The sequence below is a fragment of the Peromyscus leucopus genome, chromosome 10 (assembly GCF_004664715.2).
Source record: "Peromyscus leucopus breed LL Stock chromosome 10, UCI_PerLeu_2.1, whole genome shotgun sequence".
Classification (NCBI taxonomy): Eukaryota; Metazoa; Chordata; class Mammalia; order Rodentia; family Cricetidae; genus Peromyscus; species Peromyscus leucopus.
In genome coordinates, this window is record NC_051071.1 from 73,215,494 (window position 1) to 73,236,429 (window position 20,936).

At 41.1% G+C, this 20,936-nt stretch overlaps 1 protein-coding gene across 1 annotated transcript; it reads right to left on the reverse strand.

Moving 5' to 3' along the window:
• Nucleotides 1–4,486: 4,486 nt before the first annotated feature.
• On the reverse strand, nt 4,487–18,437 carry LOC114708309 (UDP-glucuronosyltransferase 2B31-like). Its single transcript, XM_028891568.2, has 6 exons — nt 17,714–18,437; nt 15,772–15,920; nt 11,764–11,895; nt 9,284–9,371; nt 8,354–8,573; nt 4,487–6,544 (listed from the first exon to the last, which is right to left on the reverse strand). Exons 1-6 carry the CDS (start codon nt 18,435–18,437, stop codon nt 6,265–6,267), a joined length of 1,593 nt encoding a protein of 530 aa, XP_028747401.1. The 3' UTR covers nt 4,487–6,264.
• Nucleotides 18,438–20,936: the final 2,499 nt, after the last annotated feature.

Sequence of the window (20,936 nt, forward strand, 5' to 3'; positions counted from 1 at the left end):
ATCACTCAGACGCTTATATTATTTAAATTGTTTGGCCTAATGGCTCAGGCTTCTTGCTAGCTGCTCTTATATCTTAAATTAACCCATTTCTATTAGTTTATAAGTTGCCACATGGCTCGTGCCTTACCAGTACCTTACATCTCACTTGTCATGGCGGCGTCTCTCTCCTCAGCCTTCCTGTTCCCACAATTCTCTTCTCTCCTTGTCCTGCCTATACTTCCTGCCTGGCTACTGGCCAATCAGTGTTTTATTTATTAACCAATCAGAGCAACACATTTAACATACAGAACACCCCACAGCAGGAAGTCACCTCTCCTACCCAAGCATCATCGTGGTTATGAGATTCAATATTGACCATACCTCAGATCCATGGGTGCTGATCTTGCCTTTAAAGGCCTAACTACCCTTTTGCATTGTGAATTGGCATTTTCAAAAGCCAAGATTCAATTATTACTTGTCTAACTGCTGAATTTGTATCATATCTACAGCTGAGGTCAATCTTTGGGGAAAAAAAATCACTGGTTCCTTTTGGGCCTTGTATAACTTTAGTAAATGACTCAAGTTCTTTCCTAAACTTCTCCAGTTCTTTCCTAAGCATTCAAAGCTGCTGCACGGCATAGAGCTAAGGTGTGTTCATCATTTATAGACTGTCTTTGTACATCAGCACAATCACCCTCTCCAAGAAGTTGTTCTTGGGAAATTTCAATACCTCTAGCCCTACTTCATGTCTCTTCACAGCAGTAGATCAGTGATTAGACAGTTACCCAGGTAAGTCATAGCTGTTTCCAACTTTTTATGTCTTTTTATTCTTAAGTAAATTTATGTGTAGTAGTGTTTCCTTTACAAAAGTAGGTGCCCTGTGTTTGGGAAACAGATTTTAAGAATTGAGATGTCATCCTGATGGTTTTTTCCTTTGATGTGTATGTAGTGTCCTTCTCTGTCTTTTTTGATAAGCCTTGGCTTGAAGTCTATTTTGTTAGATATTAAAATGGCTACACTAGCTTGCTTCTTAGGTCCATTTACTTGGAATATCTTTTTCCCACCCTTTACCCTGAGGTAGTGTTTATCTTTGGTGTTGAGTGTATTTCTTGGATGAAGCAGAAAGATAGATCCTGTTTTCATAGCTATTCTGTTGGTCTGTGTCTTTTCTGGGGTGGGGGGAATTGAGACCACTGACATTGAGAGATATCAATGACCCATGATTGCTGATTCCTGTTATTTTGTTTTTGTTGTTGTCCTTAATGTTGGTGGTGTGTGTGTGTGTGTGCTTCTCTTCTTTTGAATTTGCGGCTATGAGATGATTCATTTCCTGTGTTTTCATGGGTGTACTTAGCTTCCTTAGGTCAGAGTTTTCCTTCTAGCACCTTCTGTAGGGATGTATTTGTAGATAGATACTGTTTAAATTTGACTTTATCATGGAATATCTCATTTTTTTTCCATCTATGGTGAATGAAAGTTTTGTTGGGTATGGTAATCTAGACTGGCATCTGTGGTCTCTTAGCGTCTGTAGCGCATCCATCTAGGCCCTCCTGGCTTTTAGTGTCTCCTTTGAGAAGTTAGGGGTAATTTTAATAGGTCTCCTTTTATATGTTACTTGGTCTTTTCCCCTTGCAGCTTTTAATATTCTATCTTTGTTCTGTATGTTTAGTGTTTTGATTATTATATGGAGAGAGGACTTTCTCTTCTGGTCCAATCTATTTGTTGTTCTGTATGCTTGTAGTGTGACTGGCATCTCCTTCTTTAGGTTAGAAAATTTTTCTTGTGTGATTTTGTTTAAAATATTTTCTGGGCCTTTGAGTTGGGTTTCTTCACCTTCTTTTATTCTGATTATAGGTTTTGTCTTTTCATAGTGTCCCAGATTTCCTGGATGTTTTGTGTCAGGATTTTTTTTTATACATATTTAACATTTTCTTTGACTAATGTATCCAATTCTTCCAATTGTATTTTCAGTACCTTGGATTGCTGTGGATGATTGATTGATAAATAAAACACTGATTGGCCAGTAGCCAGACAGGAAGTATAGGCAGGACTAGCAGAGAGGGAGCAGCATGTAAAGGCAGCAGGTAAAGCCACGGAACATGTGTCAACATATAGATTAACAGAAATGGGTTAATTTAAGATATAAGAACTAGATAACAAGAAGCCTGCCACAGCCATACAGTTTGTAAGCAATATAAGTCTCTGTGTGTTTACTTGGTTAGGTCTGAGCAGCTGCGGGACTGGTGGGTGAGAGAGATTTGTCCTGACCGTGGGCCAGGCAGGACTGGAGAAAACTTCAGCTACATCGGATTCTCCCTTCTATCTCTTGTATTTTGTTGGTGAAGCTTGGCTTTGTAGTTTCTGCTCAAATTCCTAAATTTTTCACTTCCAGAATTCTCTCAGTTTGTGTTTTCTTTATTGATTGTATTTCTATTTTTAGGTCTTGAACAGTTTTATATAGTTTCCTTTCATACACCTTTTTGTTTGTTGTTTCCTGTATTTTGTGAAGGGGTCTATTCATTTCCTCTTTGAGGACTTCTATCATCTTTATATCATTGGTTTTAAGGTCTTTTTCCTATGCCTCAGCTATGTTGGAATATTCAGGGCCTGGTATGGTACAATGGCTAGGCTCTAGTGAGGATATATTGTCCTGGCTGTCATTGATTGTGTTTATATGTTGGCATCTAGGCTTTGGGATGATTATAGGTCTATGTGCTGATTTCTGGATTTGTCTTAATTGAGGGGAGGGTTTTGTTCCTTGGTTTCTGTTTCCTCTCTGGAATTTTGGAGAGTATAATGGTTGTGTGTTGCCTGTTCCCTGGCTTTCTCAGATGGTACGTTCACAGGGAATGCTTTCTGGTGTTGGAGGCTGGAACAGTGGAATGAGTTGGAGGAGAGAAGAGTGGAGAAGGTCTTTTTGATTCCTTGGGGATGAGGCCAGAGAGGAAAGGGAGACCACAGCAGATTTCTTCATACAGAGATGGGGATGAGACAGGGGTGTTGGATCTAGGAGCAGTAGGAGATGTATGAGTCCACTTTTAGCCTACTTGTTACCCTGGGAGAAGCAACCCTTAGGTTATCAGGGAGTGCCTTCTGGGGTTGGAGTCTGACAAAATAACAAGTGTGGGGAGGAAGGTTAGAAGGGGAAGATCTGTGGGATCCACAGGAGATGGGATGTCTGGCAGAGAAGGTTGCCACGGGTATTCTGCTGCCTGCTGGAGTTGGGGGATGGGGATAAAGGGATGAGTTGGGGGAAGGAGGGTTAGAGAAGAACTTTGTGATTCACTGGAGATGGGAGCATGGAGGGAGGGGAGGCTGCAGCAGGTGATCTGTTATAGAGCTGGGGATGAGACTGGGAGATTGGATTTGGAGGAGTGGAGGAAGAGGTGAAGACCTGCAGTTAGCCTATCTGTTTTCTTGGCCTGCATGCCATAAGTATATATAGTATCACAACCTGTAATTGAGACCTTATTTCTATCCCTAAAGGCTGAAAATAATGACAGTAAACAGATGAATAGGTTTTTTATTTTCTATTTTTTTATTTTTTTATTAACATGACTTTTGTATCGATTCTTTGGGAATTTCACATCATGCGCCTCAATCCCACTCATTTTCCAGTCCCTCTGTATCCGTCTTTCACCGTTGTAGTATTTCTTCCCCCCAAAAAAGGAAAACTAAAAAAGAAATTATAAAAATAAGATTAAAAATAATAAAAATGCAAAAAAGAATAGCAATTCAAAACCAACCAACCAAAAAAAAAGCTAACAAGAAAAAGCAAAAAACAAAAAAGCCAACACTCTGCTCCTCCATCTTTCCTGCCTCTCCATTGCCTCTTCGTTTGCAGTGGCACTGGGAGCTGCGGCACAGCATGCAGTATAATCTTTTCTCCACACAGCTTTCCCTGCAAGCGTTTATTGCTTAAGGGGTTCTGGGTCAGGTTCAAGGCCTCTGACTTCCGGTTCACCATCCCTATTGGACCCTCACTGAAGCTCCTCTTGGGTTGAAGGGAGCAGGCAAAAAGCACCTTGGCCCAAGTGCAGTCATTTGGCTTCAGACTCCATTTTACTTGTAGGGTGAAATAAAGTTCAGGGTCCCAAGCCCTAGAGGAGCTGAGAACTTTCCAAAGGGTGACCAACTTCTTCTCTAAACCACAGAAACAGTCGTTAGGCATCTTTAGTTCTCCAGAAACATTATGACTGTTCCTAACAATAGAAGGAACAAATGAATCTGATTGGTTGGACTGAGGACTTGCATTGTCTATTGGTCGACAATGATGGAACACTCAAAGAAGCCTCTGATCTCTAAATCCTGATGGGTGAAAATTGTAACTCTAACTTGGCAACAAATGTTTGTGAATTTCATGCTTCTAAATCCTGCTTATTCCCCTGCTCGGTCTATCAGAAGAAACAAGGCTCCCAAGTCCTTGTTCTGCACTTCTGATGGATTAGTGACCCGCTTATGTGGTGATTTATTAAAATCTCTGGAACCCATGTCTCTTTCTTTCCTCTTGGTGCATAGTGGGCTGGGTTTAACAGAATACAGTTGCCCCGAGTCATGGAGATCCTGTGGCTTTGGTTCCATAGGACCAGTCCCTTCATATACTCCAGCAGGTCATAGATGGGGTAGATATGGGGGAGTGCCCACTTAGAGCCCAGGATGTGTGTCTGGGTGGTAGCTGGGTTGTTCTGACCAGACTACTGGGACCACCCCAATCAGGTGAGTGGCTCTGCCATGCCCATGGCGAAAGATGGGACCAACTTTCCCATGTCATTGGGGTCCATTATCCCAGGGCCTGAGAAGGGTAGGGTTAGCTTTCTGGTGAGGGGGAGTGTGGCTCAGCATGGCCCTGTACTTCAACACATGGTTCAACACATGGTTCTCATGGGCCCCTGTGGTAACACAGGTCGTGAACATCAACACAGACTCCAGCTATGGCAGGACCACAGACCCAGACATGGCCATCAGAAGCAGGTTGAACCTGGATGTCACCAACCATGGCCCTGGCCCCGGGTGGCAGCACAGACCTTTGAGATCGGCATGGTCCCTACATAGTTTACTGTGATAGCTGGAAGCAGGTATGGAAACACTATATCTCCTTGTGAATGCATTTAACTGTGAGAAGACTTCAGCAGGAAAGAGGTAAACACAGCTTCGAGTCCCTTAGAAAAGAAGCGGTGCTGAGGCGGGAGGGCAATACAAGCAAAGCAGCACCCTTGCTCAACAAAACCAAGTGGAAGAGTGTCTTAGTCAGTGCCCCGGCCGCTGTGAAGAGACACCACAGCCATGGCAACTCTTACAAAGGAAAGCATTTAATTGTGGATGGCTTACGGTTCAGGGGTTTAGCCCATTATTGTCATGGTGGGCAGCAGGGTGGCGCTTAGGCAGACCTGCTGCTGGAGAAGGAGCTGAGAATTCTACATCTGGATTGGCAGTCAGCAGGAAAAGCCGAGTGAGCCACTAGGACTGGCTTGAGTTTCTAAAACCTCAAAGCCCACCCCTCAGTGACACACTTCCTGCAACAAAGCCATCCCTACTCTAACAAAGTCACAAGTCCTAATCCTTTCAAATAATGCCAGTCCCTAGGAGCCTACAGGGGCCATTTTGATTCAAACCACCACAAAGTATAAATCTTTTGACATCTTGTTTGGGAAAAAAAATAAAAACCACACACTTCTGCATCTGTGTAGCTAACACATGCTGAGTATTTGCAAAACAATATGGATACTATGTGTGGATTTTTGAAGGCCCTTATGTCCATCATTAACTTATGAACTGGAATTAAGCCTGATAAATTATGGCAGTGTAACATGGAACTTACAGCAGTTCTTTAAAGATTCGTTTATTTTTATTTTATGTGTATGAGTGTTTTTGCCTGCATGTGTGTATGCATATCATGTGTATGCAATGCCTGAAGGAGTCAGAAGAGGGCACCAGATACTTTGAAATTACTGATGGTTGTGAGCCACCTGTGGGGGTTGGAAATAAAACTCACTCTACAAAAACAAAAAGTACTCTTCACCTTGGAACCACTTCTCCAGCACCACAGAAATATTTTTTTAAGAGGCACTGATATAGTTTGATCTTTAATTTTTCCTACTTTCTTGCACTGTGACCAAAAATATTTCTAACATATAGTCATGTATTAAAACTCTATAAACAATGTTGTGATTTGATGAGTCAAGGAGAGAAAACCTGTCTCGTCACAGGATGAAGGATCCTGCCATCAGAGCATCCCTTGCCGGGATGCACTGGGGGAGGTCCGTGTGTCTGTCCTCCCCACTTCAGCTACTCCCTTTTCTTCTTCTTTCCAGCTTTACCAAACTTCCGGCAACAAAAGAGGCAACACTTCATGATGATGAGCATCACAGTCACCACACAGGCCAGCAGGAATCCAAACACATCGAGAGAGTGGTACTGGAACCAGGTGAGGTCATGTGCTGCCACACGAAGGTGTTTGGCTCCTTTGTTGCGCATGACATACTCAACCCAGAAGACAGCTCTGTCCAGGGGCTTCACTGGCTGATCGTGGTGGATTCTTGATAGCCGCATGGCATTCTCCTTATAGCTAGAGATAGCAATATGGAAAATCAATTAGTTTACTTAAGTGCATCAAGCCTATGGAAGGTTCAGGGAATGCATCACAAGACTCAGTACATTCCTTAGATTAGCCCTAGATACAGTGTGGTTTTTTTTTTTTTTGGGGGGGGGACATGTTTGAAAGTTTGCCTCAAGGTTGGCATTTTCTGAAAATTCTTTCCAAAACTGAAATGGGAGATCATTTGGGGAAGTAAATCTTTCCAGCAGAGGAAATATTAGTAAGCTGTTTCAAACACTGCAAGGTGGGTGGTTCAACCCAGTCTGAAGATGATCCATTGATGCTTTTGTGAAGATACTGTGCCAACATTCTTTGTAAACTCAACAGAAATGCTATGAATGACTGAAAATGGGTAACTGGTGAGAAAGTGACACACTTTACACAAAGATGACATAAGGGCTGAGATGTAGCTCATTGTTTGCTTGTCTAGAATTCAAGCCCTAGTAACAGAGGCAGAAGCATGGGAATGACAAGAATGCAGAGGATGTGGTACTTGTCAATTATTTTTTACCTTTCCACATTCTAATTGTGTCTCTGTGGGGCCCTGAGGGTGTGGCGTGTACCATGCAGCATGTGTGGAGGTCAGAGGAAAACTTGTGGGAGTCAGTTCTCTGCTTTTATAATGTAGCTTCTGGGACTTGAATATCAGGCTGACCAGCTGATCAAAGGCAGGGGGATGAGTATTACTAACAGAAGTGAATGCTGGAGTCTAATTCAGTACATCAGCTAGTAAAAGAGCATGGATTTCCTGAACAGTTATTCTGGCTTCTAGCTGTTTTGCTATTAGGAACCTATTTAAAGAAATGGTAAACAACATATCAAAAAGATCCCTTAAGGTCCATGGTTTTTGCAGCCCTGGTCATGAGAGTTAGGAAGTGGAATTGTGGGATGATGGCGAAATAAAATGTGGTATGAAAACATAGTTGAATATTATTCAACAATTATAAAGGAGGAAATCTCGTCTTTATAATAATAAGGATGAAACCAGAGGATATTATACTAAGTCATACAAACTAGGCCCTAAATGAAAACACTGTACAATCACCACTGTGTGGAAACTGCAGAGCTGATTTCATAGAAGGAGAGTGTAGAACAGTGGTAAGCGGAGTCTAGGAATGGAGAGAGTTTGTGGGGATAGAGAGACATCAACTAACACATGCATCCTGTCACTGGCTAGCAGGAGAGTGCCCTATAGTGAGTCAGTGACTGAATTACAAGTTACATGTCTTCCTGTAACTTGTGGAATGTGGAAGAGGGGACTTTCCACACTGACAAAAATAAAATTATAAATGTCTTAGGAGATGGAAATGGTAAGCATTTTATTTAGTCATTACATATTATACATATATATATCTATATACATATGCACATATATGCATAATTATTCTACTTTTGTCCGTGAGTAAGGATTATTTAAAAAAAAAAAAAAAGAGGGCTGGAGAGATGGCTCAGCCGTTAAAGGCTAGGCTCACAACCAAAAAAAGAATAAAAGTTTCAGAAATTTTAGTCATTGACTTGAAATATTTTAAATTTAGCTTCATTATCCCGTTTGTTGATTTGATCATCTTTGGAGAAATTGTGTCTTTTCCATCATGAAATCATTCTAAACTAACTTCTGGTACAGAAAATCAACAGGGATAGTTTGCAGTCTTGATTGACAGAGTGAGTTTTATATTGTTGTTGTTTTCAAACTTAGACTAAAGATCAGATGAGTTCTACTGTGACCTTGGAGAGAACCTATCTGGACCAGTGCCACTTGAACAAAATCACTGTACTTACGAAGGGTCATTTGTGACTGTCTTCACTGCATCAACCAAATCTGTACTGGACATTGTGAGAAAGTTCAGTCTAACACCTGCTCCTTTGGTCTTCATACGAACAACATTATCAAACTGGTCTCCAAACAAAGGAATGCCAACCACAGGGATCCCATGGTAGATCGCCTCATAGATGCCATTGGTGCCACCATGAGTTATAAAAGCTCTGGTTTTAGGATGACCTAGGAAGAGGAGAAATTAAAGGCAAGTATTCATCATGACTCTAAGAAAGAAAATGAGAGGCAGGAAAAATGGCACAGAAAGGGTTAATATTCTTTAGATAGCATTATCATAACCTCAGGACTGCACTGAATTCCTCCCATGTCTTAGAGCAAGGAACAGTACAAGTCCCCAGAGCATATTGAAGGCCACATAGAGGAGGTGCAGTGTGGAAGCAGAATGATCTTGTGCAATGGACAAAAAGGGCACCAAGTAGCATGTGAAAGCACGGGCTGTGGTTCAGGAGAGTGTGTTCTCTTAAAGAAACAGTGAAGCCACTGTTCTGGATGGGTTGGCTCACTGTGATGGAATGGGACTGAGGAAATTTCATCACGGTGGTACCATCTCGTGTTGTGGGGTCTTGGGAGGAGCATAGTAAATGAAGAGTCATTAATGAAAGAATACCATCCCCACTGGCATTTACAATTGCCCTGCAGTAGGGGAAATGGTCGATATAAGATATAGACATAGGAGGTGGAGAGAAAGAAGTGACTTCATGTATCTGAATGGTAAATACAGCAGATATAAATAGATTCTCCCATCTCAAATGTTACTAGAAGAATATTCCCATTAGTTCTTGTATCCATTCTCCCCAGGACTAGATCACAGCTGTCATAAATGCATTAGAGTTGACCGGCCATTCCTCATGTCTCAGGTCTTTCCTGATGCTTACCGAGAAGGTCGTTCTGTGGGATCCATTTGTAGAGCCTAGTGTTGGAGCCCAAGGTGTCTGGCTTCTTGCCTTCAAATCGCCAAAGAACCTGTTAAGAGGAAGCTAGCCTCTTATTACTTTGATCAAATGTCAAGGTACTCCTGCTAGAATTCTGGATAGATTAGCAATCAATGAAGACAAATGCCCAGTCTCGAGGAGCCAGGAGGTGAGGATGGATGATGGGAACCATGAAGAACTACTGCAGTAAGGATGCAACACTCTTCACTCTCCTGCATTTATTCTCATGCTTATCCAGGTGTCAGCATGCCCCCTTAACATTTAAACCACAGCAACTTAGACAAAGGCAGGTCCAGCAATGTCGAGCAAGAGGTAAGAATTGTGTGAATGTTAATTCCAGTTCAACAATCCATCAAAGTTACTAATATATATCTGGTTTTATTTTTCTAATATATATTTATAGCAGTTTATTTCCAAATATACCAGGTGTTCATGGTATTTGATTTAGTTCACTTATAATTACTGTTTTCTTAGGTATTTTATTAGATTAAGTTTTTGTAGTGTGATGCATGGTCACTTCAAGACAAGTTCCCAAGTTCTCCTGGTTTTAGAATTAACAGTCTTAGTCCCTCAGCTGGAACTGAGGCTGGTAAATCCTGTCCTACCTATTTTTTTTTTTTTTTGGAATAGCAACATAAATATACCATGCATAGGTCCATTTTAAAATGGGGGTGATCACTTTTGGCCAAGATTACAAAGGAATATGACACTACAACCTCAATTCCAATTTTTAAACATGTATTTTTCTTTTACTTATGCTGTGGGACGGTCTGTATGTCAAATTGCTCTGATTGGTCAATAAATAAAACACTGATTGGACAGTGGCCAGGCAGGAAGTAGGTGGGACAAGGAGAGAAGAGAATTCTGGGAAGCAGAAGGCTGAGGCAGAGAGATACTGCCAGCTGCCGCCATGACCAGCAGCATGTGAAGACGCCGGTAAGCCACCAGCCACGTGGCAAGGTATAGATTTATGGTAATGGATTAACTTAAGATATAAGAACAGTTAGCAAGAAGCCTGCCACAGCCATACAGTTTGTATGCAATATAAGTCTCTGTGTTTACTTGGTTGGGTCTGAGCGGCTGTGGGACTGGAGGGTGACAAAGATTTGTCCTGACTGTGGGCAAGGCAGAAAAACTCTAGCTACATACTTAAGACAGATTTTTTTTGTGCATATATTCTTGCTTGTGGTTTCCTCACTTATAACCCCTCCCCCAGATCCTCATCTCTCCTCCTATCTAATGAGAGTTTATTTTCATTAATGTGTAAGTTAGTGTGTTTGCATGTATGTGTGTCTGCCTGTGTGTGTGTGTGAGTGTGTGTGTGTTTCTTTTTTTTTTTTTTTTTTTTTTTTTGGTTTTTCGAGACAGGGTTTCTCTGTGTAGCTTTGCGCCTTTCCTGGGACTCACTTGGTAGCCCAGGGTGTGTGTGTTTCTGTGTCTCTCTGTGTGTATTCATGTGCATGGGAAGTGTGTGTGTGTGTGTGTTCATATGTATGGGAAGTGTGTGTGTGTGTGTTCATATGTATGGGAACCGTGTCTGCCTGTGTGAGTGTATGTGTGTGTGCATGTGTGTCTGTGTGTCTGTGTCTGTGTCTTTGTGTGTGTGTGTGTGTGTTCATGTGCATGGGAAGTGTGTGTGCATGTGTGTGTGTGTTCATATGTATGGGAAGTGTGTGTGTGTGTGTGTGTGTGTGTGTGTTCATATGTATGGGAAGTGTGTGTGTGTGTGTGTGTTCATATGTATGGGAACCGTGTCTGCCTGTGTGAGTGTATGTGTGTGTGCTTGTGTGTCTGTGTGTCTGTGTCTGTGTCTTTGTGTGTGTGTGTGTGTGTTCATGTGTATGGGAAGTGTGTGTGGGTGTCATCTGAGCCCTGAAGAATGCTTTGGATTTTCATGGAATGGATTTATAGGCAGCTATGAGCTGCCAGACATAGGGGCTCAGAACTAAGTTAGATCCTCTGGGTGAGCAAAACGTGCTCTTCAAGGATGTTCCCCCTCTCCCTCTCGCACCACTGCCAATGTCGAGTGCCTGCTTATTGCTGCTGGGCCAGTGCACTTACTACTTATAATTTAATAGCAGTCTGATTACACTGTAGTTGTGTACCAGTTTTCCTCCAAGGTAATGGAGGAAGTGACAAGGCAGACTCTATGTATGTGCCTACGATACCTTCCTAACACTAAGTTCACAAACTCCTGTTAAGTGTTTTTCTTTCTGAACACAATGTTAATAATGAAGTTATTAATCAAAAACACCATCTTCTATTTGGCATCTGTCCCCTGTCTTTCTGTGTCACAGGTGACTTCAGAGATGAGCTAGAGCTATCAAGACAGCTTCAGTTTCACACAGGTGGTTTCTGCCATCACACCTGAACAGGATGTGATCATCTTAGTGAGGATGCAACACTGAGGCACTGTATCTCACCTTCTGTGGAATCTGGGCAAGGCCTGCTGCAATCATATTGGCCCTTTCTTCTGTTAGGGTACCCACCATGGACCCCAGGGAAAACACCACAACACCATGTTCTCCAGATGACTGTACAAAGTCTTCTATTTCCTGTTAATGGAATATCAGCTCATCACTAACAGCAGCAACACAAAATAATGAGCATAGAAACTGACACCAACATCCACAGGAAGAAACTGAGCAGCATTAGAAATGATTAGAGTAGTGGGTTCTTAAAAACTATTCACATCCACATATAAGATATACAGTTGTAGCCAACTGTAAGGTTACAGTTCTCTATGTTAGATTTATGTACTTATTCATACAAATAGCCCTGGCTTATTTCATCTTGAAAAACAAGATTTGTATCAATTAATTCTGAATTCCTCTTTCTCCTTCCCAGTCCCTAGTTTACTGGCTATGAATTTTTAAGAGCAAAGAGGAAATATGGAAAGACGAAAGGGGGAATGATGTAATTATAATCTAAAAAATTAAAAGGAATAATAAAAATGCTCAATTGAGAAATGTATATGAATAAAAATAAGATCTACTCATACTCTCCTTGCAATACTATGTCTGGTTGAAAAAAATGTATGGTTGTAGTCTAGCGATATCATTCAGTGATCGACTGTGAGCTTAGGGTGAACAAGTCCCTGGGTTTAACCCCAGCAAACACACGTTGCAATTAATTTATTTTTTATTCTCTTCATGTAATACACACACACACACACACACACACACACACACACACACACGTAAAACCACAACATGATGTATATGTTTAGGAAACAAATCCTGTTATCTAAATCTTTGGTCCTAAAAAAAAGTGCAATGTCAAATTTACTTTTCCCCCTTTCATTTTCTGAGTAAATTTGTATTATGCTTGACAAGTTAAGTATTCTTTGATGCAATAATTGTAATACATATATATATATATATAGTATACATTTTAAACTAATACTTGATTGTTTAAATTCATTTCATTGTTTCTTTAATCAATAATTGTTATGAATAATAACTATGTATACTTATTTTTCTGTGTACAGTTTTCTAGAAGTCTACTGTGAAACAAATGCCAATGATTTTTTTTATTGACACTGATTAAATCAAGGTAAATAGTACACTCACCCAACTGTATATTACTCAAAATTTTAGTTTGAGAATGCTCCAAATCCTGTCTCTTAGCTACTCTGGAATACACAAAGTGTGTTTTTTGTTTGTTTTTTGAGACAGGGTTTCTCTGTGTAACCTTGGCTGTCCTGGAACTCACACTATAGACCATGCTGGCCTCAAACTCACAGAGATCCGCCTGCTTCTGCATTCCAAGTGCTGGCATTAAAGGTGTGTGCCAGCACCACCCAGCTTTCCAAAAACATTTAAAAATGTACGTTTTAAATGATTTTCATTAGTATAATGCCTTCATTGCATTTATTTACTATGTGTGTGATATCTGAAGAAAATTTAGAGACTTAGCTTTTTCCTTTCACCATTTGGGTCCCAGGATCTAACTCAAATTCAAAGGCTTTGTTGCCAGTGACTTTAAGCCCCAATCACCTAGCAGGCCTGCATTTTGTATCCTTGATGTATTTTGTCAAATCCACATTTTCAAATGCACAGAAAATTTTAGCATCTAATAAGAAGAGGCGAGTGCTTTGGAGAAATAATTCCCATCCCTAAAGGATCAAAAGAGTTGAAAACATTAAGACTGAAAACTATTTCCTATAATTTCAATACAAGATATATTATTCCTAATTATCATGAGTTATATTATTCCTAATTATCATGAGAAAACTGCATTTCCACCTCTGCCTCCTTCCTTCTTTATTCCTTTCTCTGGCACTGGGCATGTGGGGCCAGCTCTCCAGTACGGAACCACAGCCCCAGCACACCCTGTAAGTCCTCAGTCTACCTCCCGCCACCTCTGCTGCTGACATTGCCATCCCTTAATGTAAAGATAGAATGTCTGTACCAGGGTTTTCCTTCTGCGCCACCAACCAGCTCCAACATCAAGACACAGACACTTACTAGTTTTGAATGCTCGGCCTAGCTTAGGCACGTTTCTGGCTACCTCTTTTAATTATATTAACCTGTTTCTCTTATCTACCTTTTTCCTTGGTATTTTATCCTTTTCTTACTTTCTTGCTGTCTCCATGTCTGGCTGGCTGATGACTGCCTGCCTGGCTTTTGGCCTTGGTTTTGTCCCCTATCTTCTCCTCCTTCCTTTGTCTTTTTTCTCCTCTTGAGCCTAGATTTCTCCTCCTATTTATTCTCTTTGCCTGCCAGTCCCGTCTATCCTTATTCTGCCTAGTTTGTGGCTGTTCAGCTCTTTATTAGACCAATCAGGTGCCTGAGGCAGGCAAGGTGAAACAAATGCCACACATCTTTACCTAATTAAACGCATGCAGCATGAACAAAAGTAGCACACCTTTGCCTCGTTAAAGTAATATTCCTAAACAAGTCTCCTGTAAACAGCGCTGGCCTGCACAGAAGGTATGAATCATCCCTCAGCTTTTGGACTTCTCAGTTACATCGTAACTAACTTTGAAAATAGACATGTGGTCTTTGGGGTAAGATCAGACTGTACATTGCTGTACTGCACAACTGCACTCGGGAGGCAGAGGCAGAGGCAGGTGGATTTCTGTGAGTTCGAGGCCAGCCTGGGCTACCAAGTGAGTTCCAGGAAAAGGCGCAAAGCTACACAGGGAAACCCTGTCTCGAAAAACCAAAAAAAAAAAAAAAAAAAAAAAAAAAGGGTTCTCTTACTATAGCAGAAAACACATTCACTTGTCTTGCATCATGAAGTGTTACATTAAAATCACAATGCCTTCCTTTCCTCTGAACCTTCAGAGGGATGTCATCCTGTGAGCTTACGGAATTCATTTGCAGTCATTAACTAAGAGCAGGCTTTAGTGACCAGAGAGAGCTGAGTTTTCCTCACTAAGCAGAGCTGTTTCCCTGCCTGTGATCCACCTCTGCTCTTTACTTTTACTGCCAACTTGGCCTTTCCTCTCTGCCACATTTCCATAGTTCTGATACTTGTTCACAGTTTGTCTTTAAGGCAGCATTGCTGGTGTTTGTGGTGAAAGACCCCCACTCCATTATGAGGATATGGGGTGTTGGGCTGAAGTAATGCCCCCCATAACTTAGCCTAAGAAACGCCATTCTGAAGGAAACAGAAAGAAGTACACAGCTGTAACTAACTAGCCAGCCACCCGGCCTTGAGAGAGATAACTATGGCCAGCCATCCGGCCTTGAGAGAGATAATTGTGGTCAGCGGCCTTGAGAGAAAGACAGTTGAGTTAAATTAGGATATTTTATGGCGGGCCCCTGGCCTTGAGGAATAAGCAGCTGGCCTGGGCAAGGCCAGATCAGCCACACACATACGACCCCAAGTTCACCCTGGCCTTCTTTGAAACAACCAATAGGGACCCTGTAACTATGCTTCTTGCTTCTGTAGCCGCGCCTCTGCCCTGGAATCCCATAAAAAGTCCCCTTTGCCCTAGGAAGGCGCGCAAGTCCTCCTAGAGACTTCGCCCCGGGTACCCGTGTATCTAATAAACCCTCTTGCTTTTGCATCTGATCGGTGGTTTCGGTGTGTTCCTTGGGTTTGGGGTCTCTCCTGAAGGAAGATCTCCTCTGGGGGTTCTTTCAGTGGGTGAGCCTGTGCACACTTCGTGTCTCTGTATACTCAGTGCTTTACTGTGAAGTGTCCCTGTCACATAACTGTATGTTCTGTGTGAGTCACTGAGATTTTCTCTGTGTTGACTAGGACTCTAACTGTCCCTGTCCTCAGAAGTCCCACAGGGCTCCATAAAAGAAATTCAGACTCTTGTGATGGGATAGATACACTCATTTCTACTGGCCAGTTTCTCTATCTAAATTCCTGTGACACTCTGAGTTTGACAGAAACATTCTGAAGGAATGAAATAGAATCACTCTTGCCATATATGTAAGAAAAAGAGAAGCAAGCAGACAGGAATTTTTTACCTTTGGCAGAGGCTTGGAAGGTCTGCAGTGGAGTCCTCCAACAAAATCAAAATTTGGTAAGAGAGGGTGAGGAAATTCCAAATCCCAGTAGGTTCGAATGAGCCATATATCTGCCTTCCCCATCATCTCGATGAGTGTTGTGGGTCTTCCTGAAGAGGGATCAGAACAGGGAAGGAGGGAAGGTTTAACTCATAACATAAGTGTCAAGGGAAGAAGAATATGCCAGGGAGTCTCCTGAAAGCACTTTTGATAACGTAGCCAGAGTTGTTTACAAGTGTGTGGCTGGAATATAATATATTTGTGTGTGTGTGTGTGTGTGTGTGTGTGTGTGTGTGTGTGTGTATGTATGTTTGTGAGACTAGGGAAAAGACAACACATCTGTAACACCTTGGAAATTCATGATTACCAAATATATAGATATACCATTGAAGTATAATCAAATTCCCTTATCTATGAATTCTGCCTGTCGTGCTCAGGGAAACATTTTCCCTAGTATTCTCCATCGAGTTTGCCCTGTTTAGCTGCTGGGACCTTGATGTGTGCTCCTCTAAGGGAACTGAGAACTTTGTGCTGTGTTGTTTGGAGATAGTCTGATGGAGCCCAGAGTGGTCCCTATGTCACTATGTAGCCAAAGTTGACCTTGAACTCCAGATCCTTTTTCTCATCTTAAGTGCTGGGATGACAGGTGTGTGCTGCCATGCCCAGTGTAAACATGGGTTTTCATTTTGAGACTGGGTCTCACTATATGGTCCTGGCTGACCTCAAAGAGAATTTTGATTATGTGTGAGTTCCTTGTCCTGGTACTGCTCTTAGATTATGACTGAATATATGTATGAGTAGGTTTGCAAATAATAAGTGATAATAAGTCTTAGAACATGGGAAGAGATGTCTATTCCCTATTACTTTTCCTTAAAAAAACATCTAAATCTCTGTAACTAATAATTTCCATGTCCACATTTGAACACTGTAGGATTTTGAAAGATATTTACTTATTTGCCTTTGTGTGTGTGTGTTCAGAGGACATTTGTAGGAAAGCATTTTGTTCTTTCTCTCCTTATGTCCTGTGAATGGGTCAAGGTCTTCAGATTCTTGGCAGCATGTGCCTTTACCTAGTGAGCCATTTTCTAGGGTCATTAAAGGTTGAAAAGAGAAGAATTTTAAACACCCAGTGATTGAACATGGATTCTCTAAAATCTGGGATTCATAAATTTGCTGTGTCTGAGACAGAGACGTGTATGTCCCAATTGTAAAGAAATTAATTATGTGAAGTCAGAAAATATTTCAAATTTTAAATAAAATAACCAATTACTTTAAAAGTGATAAGTTCTCCACACTGTGTAGATAACTGAGGCAGAAATAATTGTTAATCCTCAAGCTACATGTCTATCACTCAAGAAAACATTGGATGCATTTAAAACAATCATTTTAGGAGTCAGCCAGATTGCCCAATGAGTTCAAGCACTTGCTATGCAAGGTGGCAGGCATACTTCCATCCTCAGACTGTGTGTAAAAGTGTAAAGAGATAATAGACTCCATAAAGTGTCCTCTAAATTCCACAAGTGTACCTTGACACATGGCCTCCCAATCATTGCTCAAAAAATAATGATAATAATGATGATGATGATGATGATGATAAATACCACAGGTAAAACGGTTCTAAAATGTGAGATAAAATAGCTAGCAAATGCCTCTGTACTTGGTTAGAGAAATCCACAAAGCATGAGTGAGTATGTGACATTCTGAAGTGTCCTGTGCAAGTTAAGGCAAGGCTTTCCAATGTGCCATTGAGACATAGGCTTTTCTACAATGTTTTGAATTTGGCAGATAATTTCACAGGTTTTTCACCCTTTTACTTACGATTATCTATCCTGTTATTTCAAGTACACCTTCAATGACACAGCAAATTTAGAATGCTGTAGTTGAAACAGATCATGGCACTTACCTAATACTTCACTGTAAAGCTGATTCCACTTCTTCTCATTAAAAGTTTGGAACCAAAAGTCAAAACACAGCACGTAGATTACATTTTGCACCCTCTCCATGAATGTCATTCGATCACTCAATTCTGACAGAGCAGGAGGCACATAGGAAGGAGGCAGTGGGAGTCCTCCACTGTACTTTTCATATGTGGATCCAGGAAAGAAGCGGAGACTGTACACAAGTGGTATCTTGAGAAGCTCAGCCAGCAGGTCACCGCAGGGTAGGAAGGGATCTGCTACCATGACGTCAAAGCTTGAATTGTGTAGTTTTGTCATGAGTTCCTTGTTAAAAACTACATCTTTGCAGAGACTCTCAGAAAAGTCAGAGCCTAACCAAAAAATTTCTTGTAACATTAAAAAGTATCTCCAAAATGATTGCTTTGGCAGCTCATAAATGTTTTTCCTGAGTGAGCCCACAAAAAATTCCTCCAAATCAGCCATGGGAAAGGATGAAGGGTACATCTCAAACTGAATAGCAGATGCGTCCTCAACCCCATAAGAAAGGGAAGTTGAGGGTATCAAAACGGTCACTTCATGTCCCTTCTTCACAAGCTCATCTAGGATTGTCTTTAAGTTGAGCCAATGGCTGTATTCCATTGGCCATACCAGCACCTTCCCACCACTCCCAGATCCAAAGAAGCCACTCAGCTGGATCAGGAGCAGGGCCGCTGTCATTTTTACAGACATCTTGGTTAAGTTCAGAGCTGCCTTTCAAATGGCGATTACTCAGCTCTTGTAGATCTAGACAGAGTAATAGTGAATTAGTTAAAGTATAACTTGTACCCACCAAAGCAAATACACATGGGATAGTCACAGCCTCTGGATGCCAAGTGCAAAAACCAGGAGGCAGATGTGAACATGTGAAATGATTCCTGATTCCCAGTGACCTTGAATGAGTAATTTTTCTTTGGTATGTTAGAGATTTTAAAACATTTTTTAGAATAGTGAAAATGAGCCTTGTGCTGGACAGTGATATCACATGCCTTCACTCCTAGCACTAGGGAAGCAGAGACAGGCAGATTTCTGAGTTCACGGCCAGCCTGGTCTACAAAGCGAGGTCCAGGACAGTCAGAAACCCTATCTTGAAAAATCAAAACCAGGGAGAGAGAGAGAGACAGACAGAGAGACAGAGAGAAGAGAGAGGAGAAAGGAGAGACAGAGAGACAGATATGGAGAAAGAGAAAATGGACTTTGTCAAAAAATATACATTGATATAGATCCTGAAATAAAGGCAACACTTCTGTGTCAGATTCCTTTCTCACTGTTCAGTAACTTTTTCCCATATCAAAGTGTATGATATGTTAATTATGTATCACATAGCTCATCAACTTTAGGTCAATAGTCCAGAGGTTCATATTATAATCTCTGGATTATAAATCAGCCACTATAATAAAGTTTATAGACATACAATAGCCCAAATATATGGACTGTATTTTACCCTTTCCACTTGATTCAGTCTTTGCCAACTCCTTATCTACTTTCTTAGGTTATTGTTTCCTTATTTTAAGCATATCTCATAAGAAGTATTATAGGAGGGTGGTGTTTTGCATTCAGATTCAGTATTTCTGAAGTGTTTTAACACTCTCCATGGTATAGCGACCGTGCGGATTAGTTCTGTACAGTCATTAAATCCCATTTTGAGATGTGATGAAACTTGTTATTCATTCCTGAAGTGATCGTTTTTTTAATTGTCCCCCTACATTTTGTCACTATGAATGTTGTTGTTATTTTATTGAAAATAATTGTGTTCATGCAATACATTTTGAACATGGTTTCTACTCCTTCATCTCCTACAGATCCTCTCACTTCTCCAGTCTTCCAACTCCAGGCCTTTTTTTTCCTTTTAAAATACAAACAGGCAAAGAAACAAATGAACAAACAAACAAACAAACCAAAATTTAAAAAACAAAGAAAAGGCACAGGAAACACACTCAGTGCACATAAAAATATAAAAACAGAAACTATATATACAAGCAAAGACCAGTAAGATAAAAGAAATGTCCAAACAAAATATATTAGACCAAAAAAACCCCAAAAAGCTATCATGGAGTTTGTTTTGTGGTGGCCATTTAGTCCTGGGTATGGTGATATTTTATTTGTATGTTAATAAATAAAGTTTGCCTGGAGATCAGAGGACATAGATAGCCTTAAACAGAAGTCAGGTGGTGGTAGCACATGCCCTTTATCCAATCACATGGCAGCCAGAGTCTCTCTGTGTTAAAGGACATAGTCAATCATGGTGACCCATGCTTTTAATCCCAGTACCAACCATAGAGACCTGGAGGTCTTTATAAACAGGCAGTGACTAGGAAGTGAGGTACCTGGGTAAGAGCCAATGAGAAGATAGAACAGCAAAGCCATTAAGGTGCAGGTGAAGAACCTCGGACAGGAAGAGGTTCGGTTCTCTTTTGGGAAGCTACGGTGGTGGCGTGGTGAGTAAGGTTAGGAGGTGGCTATCACTATGTCTCTGATCTCTACAGCTTTCATCCATAATTTTGGCTCTGGGTTTCTTATTTAATAAGACTGTTTAGAAATTCGTCTACAATTGGCACCCACGTGGCAAGAATTCATCAAAAAATTGTTGGTGGCCTTACAGGCCAGGAGTTACAGGCCCCAGGCCTGGCTAAAGCTAAAATTGATCTAGAGTACATGCAGCCAGAGCTGCATTCGACTGTAGCTACAAGCGGTCTGTCCGGCTATCTGCAGCTGTAGCTACCTGCAGCCAGATCTCCTACTCACATAGCGGGAGCTTAAAGGGACTGTTGCTGTAAGCAGCCAGACTGCTTGTGGGTTAACAGAACTCTAGCTCAGGCCCTAAATGGCTCAGGCTGGAGCACATTATTGGACTTTAGCTTTTAGCTTTTTTTCCCCTTCTTCTCTTGGTAGATGGGCTCTCTCTCTCTCTGTCTCTGTCTCTCTGTCTCTCTGTCTCTCTCTCTCTCTGGATTCCCATCTCAGACTGTAGCCATCCTAGGAGGCTGCTTTGAAATTTCCTCAGACTTCTACTATTCTACACACACTTGGTAAGGTAATTAAGATATCAGATATCTTAAAGGGAGAAACTAGTTAAAAGATAAAAAAAAATTTCCCACATTAAAAAAAAATGGGAAATACCTTTATAATAAAAGGTATTTTTTTTTGATAAAACATTGGGCAATCTGAAAATGGAACAATTACTTGAGAGGA

What these genes read in the sequence shown, in the direction of transcription:
- LOC114708309 (XM_028891568.2), bottom strand. Translation starts at nt 18,437, where the DNA reads ATGTCTGTAAAAATGACAGCGGCCCTGCTCCTGATCCAGCTGAGTGGC. An exon ending in CTTCCAAGCCTCTGCCAAAG is followed by an intron (nt 11,896 to 15,771) that starts GTAAAAAATTCC and finishes TTCCATTAACAG; the next exon opens with GAAATAGAAGACTTTGTACA. An exon ending in ACAGTCACAAATGACCCTTC is followed by an intron (nt 6,545 to 8,353) that starts GTAAGTACAGTG and finishes TGCTATCTCTAG; the next exon opens with CTATAAGGAGAATGCCATGC.